Here is a 12,076-nt window from a genome sequence, read left to right as displayed (position 1 = left end):
GTAAAACCTGACTGTGGATTATATTGAGGTGCATATATTTAAGAATCCTCCAGGAAGCAGGGGCTCAGTAATCCATTAGATGTGAGGGAAGGGGGACATGAAAGACATCTTTATTACTTGTGCTTTCAAATTTTAAAATTACCCATCTTCATTTTCCTATTTCCTCTTAAGCCCTTCGGTGATACTGGCTTTTTACTTTAAGCTATTTTATTTTATTTTATTTATATATATTTTTATTAAAGTTAGCTTTTTTTAAAAATTTTCCTAATTGTATTCCTGTTAGATGAATGAAATTACAATACTATATATACTGAGTAGGAACTTTCTATAATTCCTCTATACCATGATTTTGTACTCTACCAGAGCTAAAATTTCAAATTTCCACAAAATTCCATATTCATATCTATTTCCATGTGACTTAATACTGCTAAACTATGCATTATGGTTGTCCTTAAAGTTTACTATGTACTGTAATAGATTCTGCTGCATGCAATGTTTATTTGACTTCTTAAATATTTATGTATCAGTCCCATAAGGATTTTGAAGAAAGGCTTTATATTTTCATTATGTGTGTTCATAGCACCCTCCTGAATTTTCCTGAATTGAAGAAAGATATTTTCATGTACCTTAAATATGAAATTTCCTATTTGGCTGCTGTGGCTCTGGCATTTTCCATTATATTTATATTTCTGGCAGTACAATATATGTGTCTCATAATATACTTTGTCTAATTGTATTTCTGCCAAGTACAATATAGGAATTTACATATGCATTTTTATGTGGTTTATGTGTATTTCTTCCAGAACCTGGTGCTTATGTTTAATTTTATAAATATTTATTTAAAACTCACAGTTATCTGTCTGCCCTATTTATTTTAGCCACTTTTTTTTTTTTTAAGATTTTACTTATTTATTCATGAGAAATACAGAGAGAAACAGAGACATAGGCAGAGGGAGAAGCAGGCTCTCTTCAAGGAGCCCAATGTGGGACTCGATTCTGGACCCCAGGATCATGCCCTGAGCCAAAGGCCAACGCTCAACCACCGAGCCACCCAGGCATCCCCTAGCCTTTTTGTTTTTTGTTAAATATTTCTGCTTCTCACTTTGTTTTGCCAGCCTAGAATTTTACTCCTTCCTCATACTTCAGAGGAACCAAGCATGGTGATTATAGTTAATAGTACTGTATAGTATACTTGAAATTTGCTAAGTGTTTTCACCACATACACACACTCACAAGGTAACTATGTGAAGTGATGGATGCATTACTTCATTTGGATAACCATTTCACTGTATATATATATATAGATCTTGAATCACCGCATTGTACATCTTTAAAAATCATGTTGTACAACCTAAATATATACAATTTTTATTTGTCTATAATACCTCAATAAAGCTAAAAAAAAATAAAGACTAAAAACTTCCCTTTAATTGGCATATTTATGTCATGCTCCAACTTCCTGGTTTTTACTCCTTTCCTTTTTAATTCTGGAAATCATCCCTTTTTGAAGAAAATACTGATATGATGTTACAAGATCTAGAAATATCATGACTTGTTTAAATCATAGAATTAGTGAATTAAAATGGGGTTCTCTAAGTTACATTTTTAAAACTGACTTTATTTGGGCGTATCTGCATTTAAATTAGTCTTTCTCGGGTTTGTTAGACTTTGCAGTAATAATTCTATCTTTCACCTGATCAATTAAAAGAATTGTTCTAGTTATTTTTCTAATGATTTTACTACTGTTTTTTCTTTCTCCTTGTATTCTTATAAATAGGGGAATAATTTTTTGTTGTTCCAAATAAGTTCCACCATGACCTAACTTAAGGACTTTATTTCTTCTTCACTATCATATTATATCCAGATGTTTTCTGTTTCTTCCATTCACCTGGTCATGGATTATTAATTACTATTCATTCTTTCTAATGTTTTTGTACTTTCACTCTTCCCCTGTAAAATTTGAGCTTTGAGTCTTCAAAACTTCTTTCCAGAAACAAGTCTGACTTTTCTATGTCTACTGTGTTTCTTGGTTCTGTTGATAGTTATTTGAGGCTTTTCTGACTGTACTACCTGTCTGACTCAATTTCCTTCCTGCCTGCCATAGCAATTATCAATAATGGTCTTCGCAGATGTCTCTCTCTCTCTCTCTCTCTTTTGGCATTTTTTTCGGGGGGGGGGGGGGCTATGTATTTTTATATTTTAAACCTTCCCCTGGTAATTACTAATGTAATTATTACCTATTTGGAGAGCTCTTGCTGTACCCTCCTATTGATTATACTGGATTCTCTTTCATACCTTGCTTTTGACTCAAAACACTGCTTTCTGATACCTGATTAACCTTGTCTGTCTCTACAAATCAGATAGAACTTAGAAAGATAATGATTTGCCACCATTGGGTATATTCAAAACCATATGCCATGTATTCTAAAAGCTAACAAGTTACAAAAATGTTTAGTTATATAAGAGAATATCCTGAAGGAGAAAACACTCAGGTGGATGTATAATTCTGTAAAGTTTATTGAAAGAAAAATAGTCACTTCATGACTCAGTCTAAAATCATACTTAAGACATTGATAATGAATCAGTGAATTCTGGATGGAAAGCTTCGTGGAGAAGGTGGAATTCTGGATAGAGACTAAAAAGTGGATAGACTTAAACAGTAAAGAAAGAAAGAACAAGTATTTCAAAAAGGAGACTGAGGATATGAAGGAAGATAAGAGGCTAGGTGTGAAAGTGGAAATGGGAAGGAACTGCTTAGGAAATGAAAACAGTCAACTGAAACTTTTATTTAGTGTAATGAAAAACAAAGCTGGAAAGCTAGGAAGCCAAGCCATCTGAGGATTCAGCTACCAGATGAATATATAAGAGGATAAATAGATTAAAGGTGACAGAGAAAGACCAGGTAAAAGACAACCCCACATGTAGGTCAAAGTCAAGGCAGTCTGGTTTAGTTACAGTTGACAGAGGAAGATTGGAGTAAAAAAAAGTCCACTAGGCACTTTGATATGTAAATTAGAGTAAGTAGAGAGGAAATGGGTGGAATTCTAAATTTCATAGTTATTTGGATAGAAGTAACAACTAAAGAGTAAAGACAATGGAGAACTCAAGGCAATCTTAAGGAGTATCCTTACTTAGAGGATGAAAGAAAGAAGTGGGGAATAAACAAAAAGATCAAAAAGGAACAAAGTTTTATTGGTGAGATAAATTTCCCTGCTAAAGATACATAGATTTATTTGAAAGACAATCTTTTATATCCTTTATTTCCTGACACAAGAGCTCAACACCATATCACTCGTATCAACTCCTATCATTCGTCACCACTTAACAGCAAGCTTCAATGTTGTGGGAAAATTCAGTTTATTTTTAACAAAATTTCTCCTACAGAATAAAACTCAAAAGTTATAATTACCTTCCAAACAAAGCTGAATGAAATTCCTGCAAGCTTTAGGAGCTTCTTTTGACCACAACTCTATGTCAATATCTCCAGCTGTAGTTTTCAATAAAACCTGTAGGAAGAATATAACATCGTTACATTAAATTATAATTTTGGCTTAAAAATTAGTTGAAAGACTACTCAATTTGAAAGATTCATTGAGGAGTTTTTTTTTTTTAAGATTTTATTTAAAAAAAAAAAAGATTTTATTTATTTATATATTCATGAGAGAGAGAGAGAGAGAGAGAGAGGCAGAGACACAGGCAGAGGGAGAAGCAGGCTCCATGCAGGGAGCCTGACATGGGACTCGATCCCGATCCCGGGTCTCCAGGATCAGGCCCTGGGCTGAAGGCGGTGCTAAACCGCTGAGCCACCCAGGCTGCCCCATTAATGAGTTTTCAATTTTAGAGTTAAAATTAAAAACTTTGCTGGGCTTTTGTTATACTCAAAAAATTTACACTCAAAGTACAACAGGAAAAAAGACAGTCTCTTCAACAGATGGTGTTGGGAAAACTGGATAGTTACATGCAAAAGAATGAAACTGGACCACTTTTCTTACACCGTACATAAAAATAAACTCAAGATGGATTAAAAACTTAAATGTGAGACCCGAAACCATAAAACTCCTAGAAGAAAAGACAGTAATTTGACACTGGTCTTAGTGACATTTTTATAGATATCTCTCTTCCAGCAAGGGCAACAAAAGCAAAAAGAACTATTGGGACTACACCAAAATAAAAAGCTCTGGACAGAAAAGGTAACCACCAGCAAAAAGAAAAGGCAACCTAATGAATGGAAGAAGATCTGCAAATAATGTATCTGATAAGGGGTTAATATCTAAAATATATAAAGAACTTACACAACCCAATTTAGGATTTAAGAAAAAAATAGCATATACTTTTGTTTCAATCAGAAAAACTTACTTAAAAAATCAATCATTTAAACTTGCTTTAAGTTTTTTGCAACTTTTCTTCCAATAAAATTGACATAGCAAATTAAGAAGTTAAAGAACAAACCCATGAAATTTTGACACTATAAGACAATTTTACAATTATTTTTTTATATACAAAACACTCTACTTTCTCATCCAAAACCATGCCATTCCTGGAGCACCTGGATAGCTTAGTCAGTTAAGTGCCTGACTCCTAATTTTGGCTCAGATCATGATCTCATGGTCATGTGATGGAGACCCTTGTTGGGCTCCGTGCTAAGTGGGGAGTCAGCTTAAGATTGTCTCTCTCTCTCTCTCTCTCTCTCTTCCCAACCCCAGCCCTCGTGCACTCTATCTCAAAAAAACAAAAACAAAAACAAAAAACAACCCCACAACAAATCATGCCATTCCTAATTTACAATGAAACTTCTTAATCTAATTTTAGGTTGCACATTACTAAAATGGTATGTCGCAAAAATCACCATCTACATTGGAATCCGTTGATAGCCTCTGTTTTACCAGCCCATGAAGGTAAGGACTTCTAACTTGGCTTGGCATGAAAACAGTGCCCCAAAGAAATACTCTATCATGGGGGTGCCTGGGTGGCTGCCTTCAGCTCAGGCCATCATCTCAAGGTCCTGGGATTGAGCCCTTCATCCGGGCTACCCACTACCCACTCAGCGGGGAGTCTGCTTCTTCCTCTCCCTTTCCTTCCACCTCTCCCTCTCCTGGCTCATGTGGGTGGTGTCTCTCTCTCTCTCTCTCTCTCTCTCAAGTAAATAAATAAAATCTTAAAAGAAAAGAAAAAGAAATACTCTATTGTGACAAACCAACCCACCTGGTTTCTCATTTTCTTGAGAGGTATATGTCTGGGATGTTAACCGAGTGGCTGAGTAACTCCCTAGATTGTATCTAGAACCCTGGGTAACACCTCCTTATTCTGCATGAAAACCAGTTATATATCTCAATCCTAAAAGTACAGTATATTTAAAAAGATAATATCCTGTCCTACCTATTATCACCTTGTAGACCTGAAATAAAATGTCACTGTTAAAGGGAACCTAGACATGTCTTCTCTTCCTTGCAACTCTAATACAGTAATTCCAGCTTTTTCAAAGCATGCATTCCTATCAGCAAAGAAGAAAAGGGAAGTGGGCAGGAGGGGACGTAAGAATTGGGAGCAGAAGATAAATATTTCAAAGGATTACATAAAAACAGTATTTTTAAACAATTCTGAATCTTCTTTACCAGTAGTATAATGAAACTAAAAAAAATACTCTGAGGTATATAATATATACTGAGATAGAATTTACATACCAAACAATTCACCCTTTTAAAGGCGGTTTTTAGTATAATTCAGAGAGAGAGAGGCAGAGACACAGGCAGAGGGAGAAGCAGGCTCCATGCAGGGAGCCCGACGTGGGACTCGATCCCAGGTCTCCAGGATCACACCAGAAGGTGGCACTAAGCTGCTAAGCCACCCGGGCTGCCCTATATGTTCCTTTATATATATAAAACATTACATTTAAGCAAATAAGGAAAAAAAAATACAACCGGAAGAATATATAATACATAATTTTTCTTCCTGCATTTCATGGATGGTTTTGCTCAGTCCCTGAAGTGTGCATTCACTGTTTAGAAGCCACTGCTCTAAGGAACAAACTAATGTACATCATCCCTTCCTTTACAGACTATGGAATCATGTTGCTCAAATGCCAATACTGACCCTTTCACTTACAAAGGGTAAGGGAGCTTTTCTTACTTCGGACATGATATTTAACATACCTGTGACTCAACTTTCTTATCTAAAAACAGGAACAAAATATCTTTATGGGTTTGTTGTGAGGACAAAATGATTTACTACACATAGCTTTTGAACAGTACTTGACAAGTAGTAAATGCTCAAAAAATGGTAGTTATTACTATTTTAGTTATTATTTTTATATAATTTTTTTGGCCACAGTAAACTTACATCTAGTAAAAGGAATGCATAATTGGTTGGGCTACCTTGCTTACCAGACTTTCTTAATCTTTCCACTGATGAGATATTGAATTAAAAAAGAAGGCACATGCGGGGAACTAATCTTTGACAAAACAGGAAAGAGTATCTAATGGAAAAAAGTCTCTTCAACAAATGGTGTTGGGAAAATTGGATAGCTACCTGCAGAAGAATGAAACTGGACCACTCTCTTACACCATATACAAAAATAAACTCAAAATGAATGAAAATCTTAAATGTGGGACAGAATCCATCAAAATCCTAGAGGAGAACACAGGTGGCAACCTCTTTGACCTCGGCCGCAGCAACTTTTTGCTAGACACATCTCCAAAGGCAAGAGAAACAAGAGCAAAATTGAACTATTAGGACTTTATCAAGATAAAAAGCATTCGCACAGCAAAGGAAACAGAAAACAAAACTCTAAGGCAATGGTATTGGAGAAGATATTTGTAAATGTCTTATTAGATTAAGAGCTAGTATCCAATATCTTTAAGGAACTTAACAAACTCAACACCCAAAAGACAAACAATCCAGTCATAAAATGGGCAGAAGACATGAACAGACATTTCTCCAAAGATGAGATACAAATGGTTACACTTGAAAAAAAGCTCAACATCACTGGTTATCAAGGAAACACAAATCAAAACCACAATGAGATACCACCTCACACTGGTCAGAGTGGCTAAAATTAACAAGACAGGAAACAACTGATGCTGCAGAGGATGCGGCGAAAGGGAAACCCTCCTGCACTGTTGGTGGGAATGCAAACTGGTGCAGCCACTTGGGAACAGTATGGAGGTTCCTCAAAAAGTTAAAAATCGAGCTATCCTACAACCCAGCAATTGCACTACTAGGTATTTATCCAAAGAATACCTACATGGTGGTTCAAAGGGGCACATGCACCCCTATGTTTAGCAGCAAAGTCCATGAAAGCCATAATGTGGAAAAAGTCCAGATTCCATCGACAGATGAATGGATAAAAAAGATGTGGCATATTTATACAATGGAATATTACTCAGCCATCAAAAAGTGAAATCTTGCCATCTGCAACACCGTGGATGGAATTAGTGAAATAAGTCAGAGAAAGACAAACACCAGATGATTTCACTCATTTGTGGTAATTTAAGAAACAAACCAGATGAACATAGGGGAAGGGAAGAAAAACAAAATTAGATGAAAATAGAGAGGAAAGCCAACCCTGAGATGCTGACCTCTAAGGAAACAAATTGAGAGCCGCTGGAGGGGAGGTGAGTGGGTGAAGGGATAATTGGGTGATGGACATTAAGGAGAGCATGTGATGTAATGAGCACTGGATGTTACGTAAGACTGATCGATCATTAAATTCTACTGCTGAAACTAATAACACAGTATATGTTAACTAAATTCAATTTAAATAAAGAATTTTAAAAAAAGGCATATCCCTCCTCTATGCACTTCTATTGGCCAACACTACTTTGTCAGGTATAAGTGGCTCCTTTTCCCAAAGCTCCTAAATAAGACAATACTTTGATAATAAAATGTTTCTTAAGAATAAATATATTAATGTGATATAAATTGAGTGATCATAGTATGGAAATTTCATGCTGACTGTATAATGACATTTCTGTCAGGTGGTGTATTTCTGTGCTTCATCTTCAGAGGGGCCACAGTAACTCTAAAACACAGCACATTTATAGACAATGGCCAAGAGTCTGCCACTGATACAGTGTGTCAGTTACTTCCCAGTTGATACTAAGCTCTTTGAAGGGAGGAATTTGTCCCATATATTCTGAATGTCTCCTTATTCTTTTAATACCTAATGTATCATTAGACAGCATAGGCACTAAGCATTCACTGAGCAAATTTGTTATTATATCTCTTTAAATTCTTTCCAGGTGCTCTCCATGGTACAGAACTTCAACATCTTTAATTGGTCTTATGCTGGAAAAAAAAGTCCCCAGTTGTTTTTGAAGGAAAACTTTGGCTATGCCTGATAGTCTCTGTAAGCCCAATTCTGTTTCAGAAGAACAGCGTATATCACAGTTTGCATGTACTTATTGCACGATTACTTGGTGAATGTATATTTCACCCCACTGATTCCATGATAATAGGAACAATGCTGGATTTTCTTTTTCTCATATCCCTAAAACCTAGCATAGAGATTGGTCCGTGCTAGTTGCTCAATAAAAGTTCTCCTGTTCAGGCATGTATCTCTGTTAAAGCTTTTCCTCTTTATGACCATAAAATCATCCTCCAGGGTAAAGCACTAAATCTTCCCTTGACCAGCAACACTATAACCTCAAACTCACTGATGCTTAATACTTTAAGAGAAATATAGTATTGGGCAGCCCCGGTGGCTCAGCAGTTTAGTGTCGCCTTCAGCCCGGGGTGTGATCCTGGAGACCTGGGATCGAGTCCCACCTCAGGCTCCCTGCATGGAGCCTGCTTCTCCCTCTGCCTGTGTCTCTGCCTCTCTATGTCTCTCATGAGTAAATAAATAAAATCTTAAAAAAAAAAAAAAAAAGAACACTTAGAAATATGAAGGAGGTGTTCTGAGTTTTCACAATGATGCGAGGTAGGGGTGAGGAGGCAGGCGAAGTTTAGACAACAAAGAATTAGAAGAATTGCTCAAAATACCCAGTGAAGTTTGTGCTGGGTCTATCAATGACATTATTGGTTTTGTTTTCAAAATGCCTTCCCTATATTACAAAATGTCGACCAACAGAAAATTGCATGAACTATGATGCAATCATGCGACAGAATTGTATCTGATGTGAATTTAGTCTATCCTTCCTCAACTACGTACTTTCAGCTCCACTATTTTCTCCAGTATGCTGCTTCATGGTGTTGCCTACGTGATACAGACTAGCCCTCAGTTTAAGAATTCAGGTGATACTGATTCCATGACCGACTCCTCTGACTCACACTGCATATAAAAATCTTCCATGGGAATTGACATACCATGGCCATTAAATCAATCAAGATATCAGGGGACATCTGGGTGGCTCAGCGGTTGAGCATCTACCTTTGGCCCAGGGCGTGATCCTGGAGTCCCGGGATCGAGTCCTGCATTGGGCTGCCTGCAAGGAGCCTGCTTCTCCCTCTGCCTGAGTCTCTGCCTCTCTCTGTGTGTCTCTCATGAATAAATAAATAAAATCTTTAAAAAAAAAATAAATGAAGTATTTCTCTGGATTCTCATCAATTCTTTTTAAAAAGTCAGTTTGTTTTTCTTCTAAGGGAGAACAGGAAAATATTTGTTATCCTGAATGTTCATATATATGTACATATATTTAAGTGAAGTTTTAATTGCAGGGACACCTGGGTGGCTCAGCGGTTGAGCATCTGCCTTCGGCTCAGGTCAGGAACCCCAGGGTCCTAGGATCGAGTCCCACGTCTGGCTCCCTGCATGAAGCCGGTTTCTCCCTCTGCCTGTGTCTCTGCCTCTCTCTCTGGGTCTCTCATGAATAAATAAAATCTTAAAAAAAAAAAAAAAGTCAGGAAATCACGCTCCCATTCTAATGTGGGCACATTTCCCATTCTCTGCTTTCTCTGACAGTCATCTCGTGTTTTAAGGCCAGCTCTAAAAAAATCCCTCATCCATGAAACTTTCCCGCCTCCCGCAGTTGCTCCCTCTTTAGTGCTCCCATACCACTAGCCTCCTCTCACCACAAGCGCCTACCAGATGCATCACAAAGCTTTTTCTTTACATGCCTGCCTCTCAAACAAAACCCTGAGCTCCTCCAGGGCGACCACTACCACCTTCATCCTTCACTGCAGCCCTAGAACCTAGTACAGGGCCCAAGGCTACCACCAGGCGTTCAATAAAAGATTGTAGAAGGAATAGAGAAAGAGTAGTTCCCAAGTACACCAAAAATAAATAAATAGATAGCTAAACTAATATAAAAAATAAACATAGTAAATAAATATAAAAAATAAGTAAAAATCTAAAAGCCAAAAATGAAAATAGAAAATAAAAAATAAAAATAAATAAAAATAAAAATTTAAAAATAAAAAATAAAAATAGAAAAATAAAAATTAAAAATAAGTAAAAAAAATTAAAATTAAAAAATAAAAAACGAATAAAAATTAAAAATAAATAAAAATCAAAAATTAATAAAAAACCAAAAATTATAAATAAAAATAGAAAAATACAGAAAATAAATAAAAATTAAAAAACCAAAAAATAGAAAATAAATAAAAAATAAAAATCAAGTTAAAAATCAAAAATAAAAATAGAATAAAAATTAAAAATAAGTAAAAATAAAAATTAGAAAATAAAATGAATGAATAAAAATTAAAATAAAAAATAAATAAAAATAAAAAATTAATAAAAAATTTAAAATTATAAAAATAGAAAATAAGTATAGGAAATAAAAATTAAAAACTAAAAATAAAAATAAAAAACGCAAAAATAAAAAATAAAATTAAAATTAAAAATCGATAAAAATTAAAAATTAGTAAAACCTAAATCAATAAAAATTAAAAATAAATAAATCAAAATAAAAAATTAAAAATAAATGTTAAAAATAAATAAAATAAATAAATGTTAAAAATAAAAATAAAAATATAAAAATAAAACATATAGATATAAATAAACATAAATATAAATATAGAAATAAATAAATAGAAACAAATATAAAAATATAAAAATATAAACAAAGTATAAATTAATAAAAATATAAGTAAAATACAAATAAAACAAATAAAAATATAAACAAGTAAATATAAATATAAATAAAAACAAACAAGCCGGTTTTCAGTGTACTTTGTTTCCCCCTGGGCCCTAGAGGACCCCCCTGCCTGAGCCAGGCTGAAGCAAGAAGTGGGGCCGCGGGCCGGGAGGTGCGGGAACGTGGCCTCGAGGACTGGCGCGTACCCGCGGGGCGGAGCGCGCAGACGGTGTGGGAGGCCGCGCCCGGGGACGCGGAGGACCGGACGCCCGGCGGCCGAGCGGTCCCGGAGGAGCCCGCGGCCCCAGGCGAGGCCCTCACCTTCCCGTTGGTGGGAGGCTCCTGGATGTAGATGTTGCTCATGCCGCCCGGTCCGCGGGGCTCCGCTCCGGGTTGCGAATGAGGCCGGAGGGCCGACCCCTCCCGCCGCCCCTACCAGCGCAGCTCCCTCTCTCGGGGGGTCGCGGAGCGCTCCAGGGCGTCAGTGCCCCCAAGACGGCCACACCAGCCACTACCTTTACCCCCCAAACTAGTCCCTCACGGGCGCCGCCATGTCGCTTCTGGACCTGAGCACCGCTAATCCCGAGGAGGGGGGATTCCAATAGCCTCGGGGGGGGGGAGAGAAAAGACCGCTAAGAACCGACACATTAATTGAATCTGTGGTACTCCTTTTGAAAAAAAGCAATCTCTAAGCCTTGGTGTTTAACCTCAGTAAACGGGCTCGGGTCTTATTCACTCCTCCCCTCCGCTCCCCCCCCGGGAGCGGGCGGCAATGGTTCGGACCGTGTGTGCTCTGCAATAGGCCTCCCCCCGCGGAAACGGCTTCGACGGGACTTGGGTTCCGCTGTCGCCAGCGGCCTTCCCGGACTGTCACGGCGGTCCCGCGGCGCCGGCGGGAGGAAGAGGCCGCCCTCGCCGTTTGCGGGCCTCGCTGCAGGCGGGCGGCGGGTCCTCTCGGAAGCCCAGGGCTCCTGCGACGCCTCCCCCCGCCTCCTTGCCGTCTTCCAGCGCTATGGCCGTCCCAGGTGAAGCCCGGCGCCGGGGCCCCGAGGTCGCGGCGAGGA

At 37.6% G+C, this 12,076-nt stretch overlaps 2 protein-coding genes across 3 annotated transcripts in view; one reads left to right on the top strand and one right to left on the bottom strand.

Moving 5' to 3' along the window:
- Nucleotides 1–11,596, bottom strand: part of CWC27 (CWC27 spliceosome associated cyclophilin) — a 192,142-nt gene extending 180,546 nt beyond the window's left edge. Inside the window, exons 1-2 of one of the 2 annotated variants that reach the window (XM_049103136.1) lie at nucleotides 11,334–11,596; nucleotides 3,410–3,506 (exon numbers count right to left, since the gene is read on the bottom strand). In XM_049103136.1, coding sequence (XP_048959093.1) covers nucleotides 3,410–3,506; nucleotides 11,334–11,375 — 139 coding nt within the window. In that variant the 5' untranslated portion in view covers nucleotides 11,376–11,596. The remainder of the gene's footprint in view (nucleotides 1–3,409; nucleotides 3,507–11,333) is intronic. The other variant, XM_025447968.3, reaches the window with a different exon arrangement.
- The window catches only part of SREK1IP1 (SREK1 interacting protein 1), a 46,894-nt gene continuing 46,229 nt past the window's right edge, over nucleotides 11,412–12,076 (top strand). The window contains exons 1-2 of the mRNA XM_025446860.3: nucleotides 11,412–11,492; nucleotides 11,815–12,037. Of these exons, the coding sequence (XP_025302645.1) occupies nucleotides 11,412–11,492; nucleotides 11,815–12,037 (304 nt within the window). The remainder of the gene's footprint in view (nucleotides 11,493–11,814; nucleotides 12,038–12,076) is intronic.

Source organism: Canis lupus, chromosome 2, assembly GCF_003254725.2.
Source record: "Canis lupus dingo isolate Sandy chromosome 2, ASM325472v2, whole genome shotgun sequence".
NCBI classification, from domain to species: Eukaryota; Metazoa; Chordata; class Mammalia; order Carnivora; family Canidae; genus Canis; species Canis lupus.
Note: the sequence above shows the minus strand (reverse complement) of the source record. Positions and strands in the feature narration are given on the sequence as shown.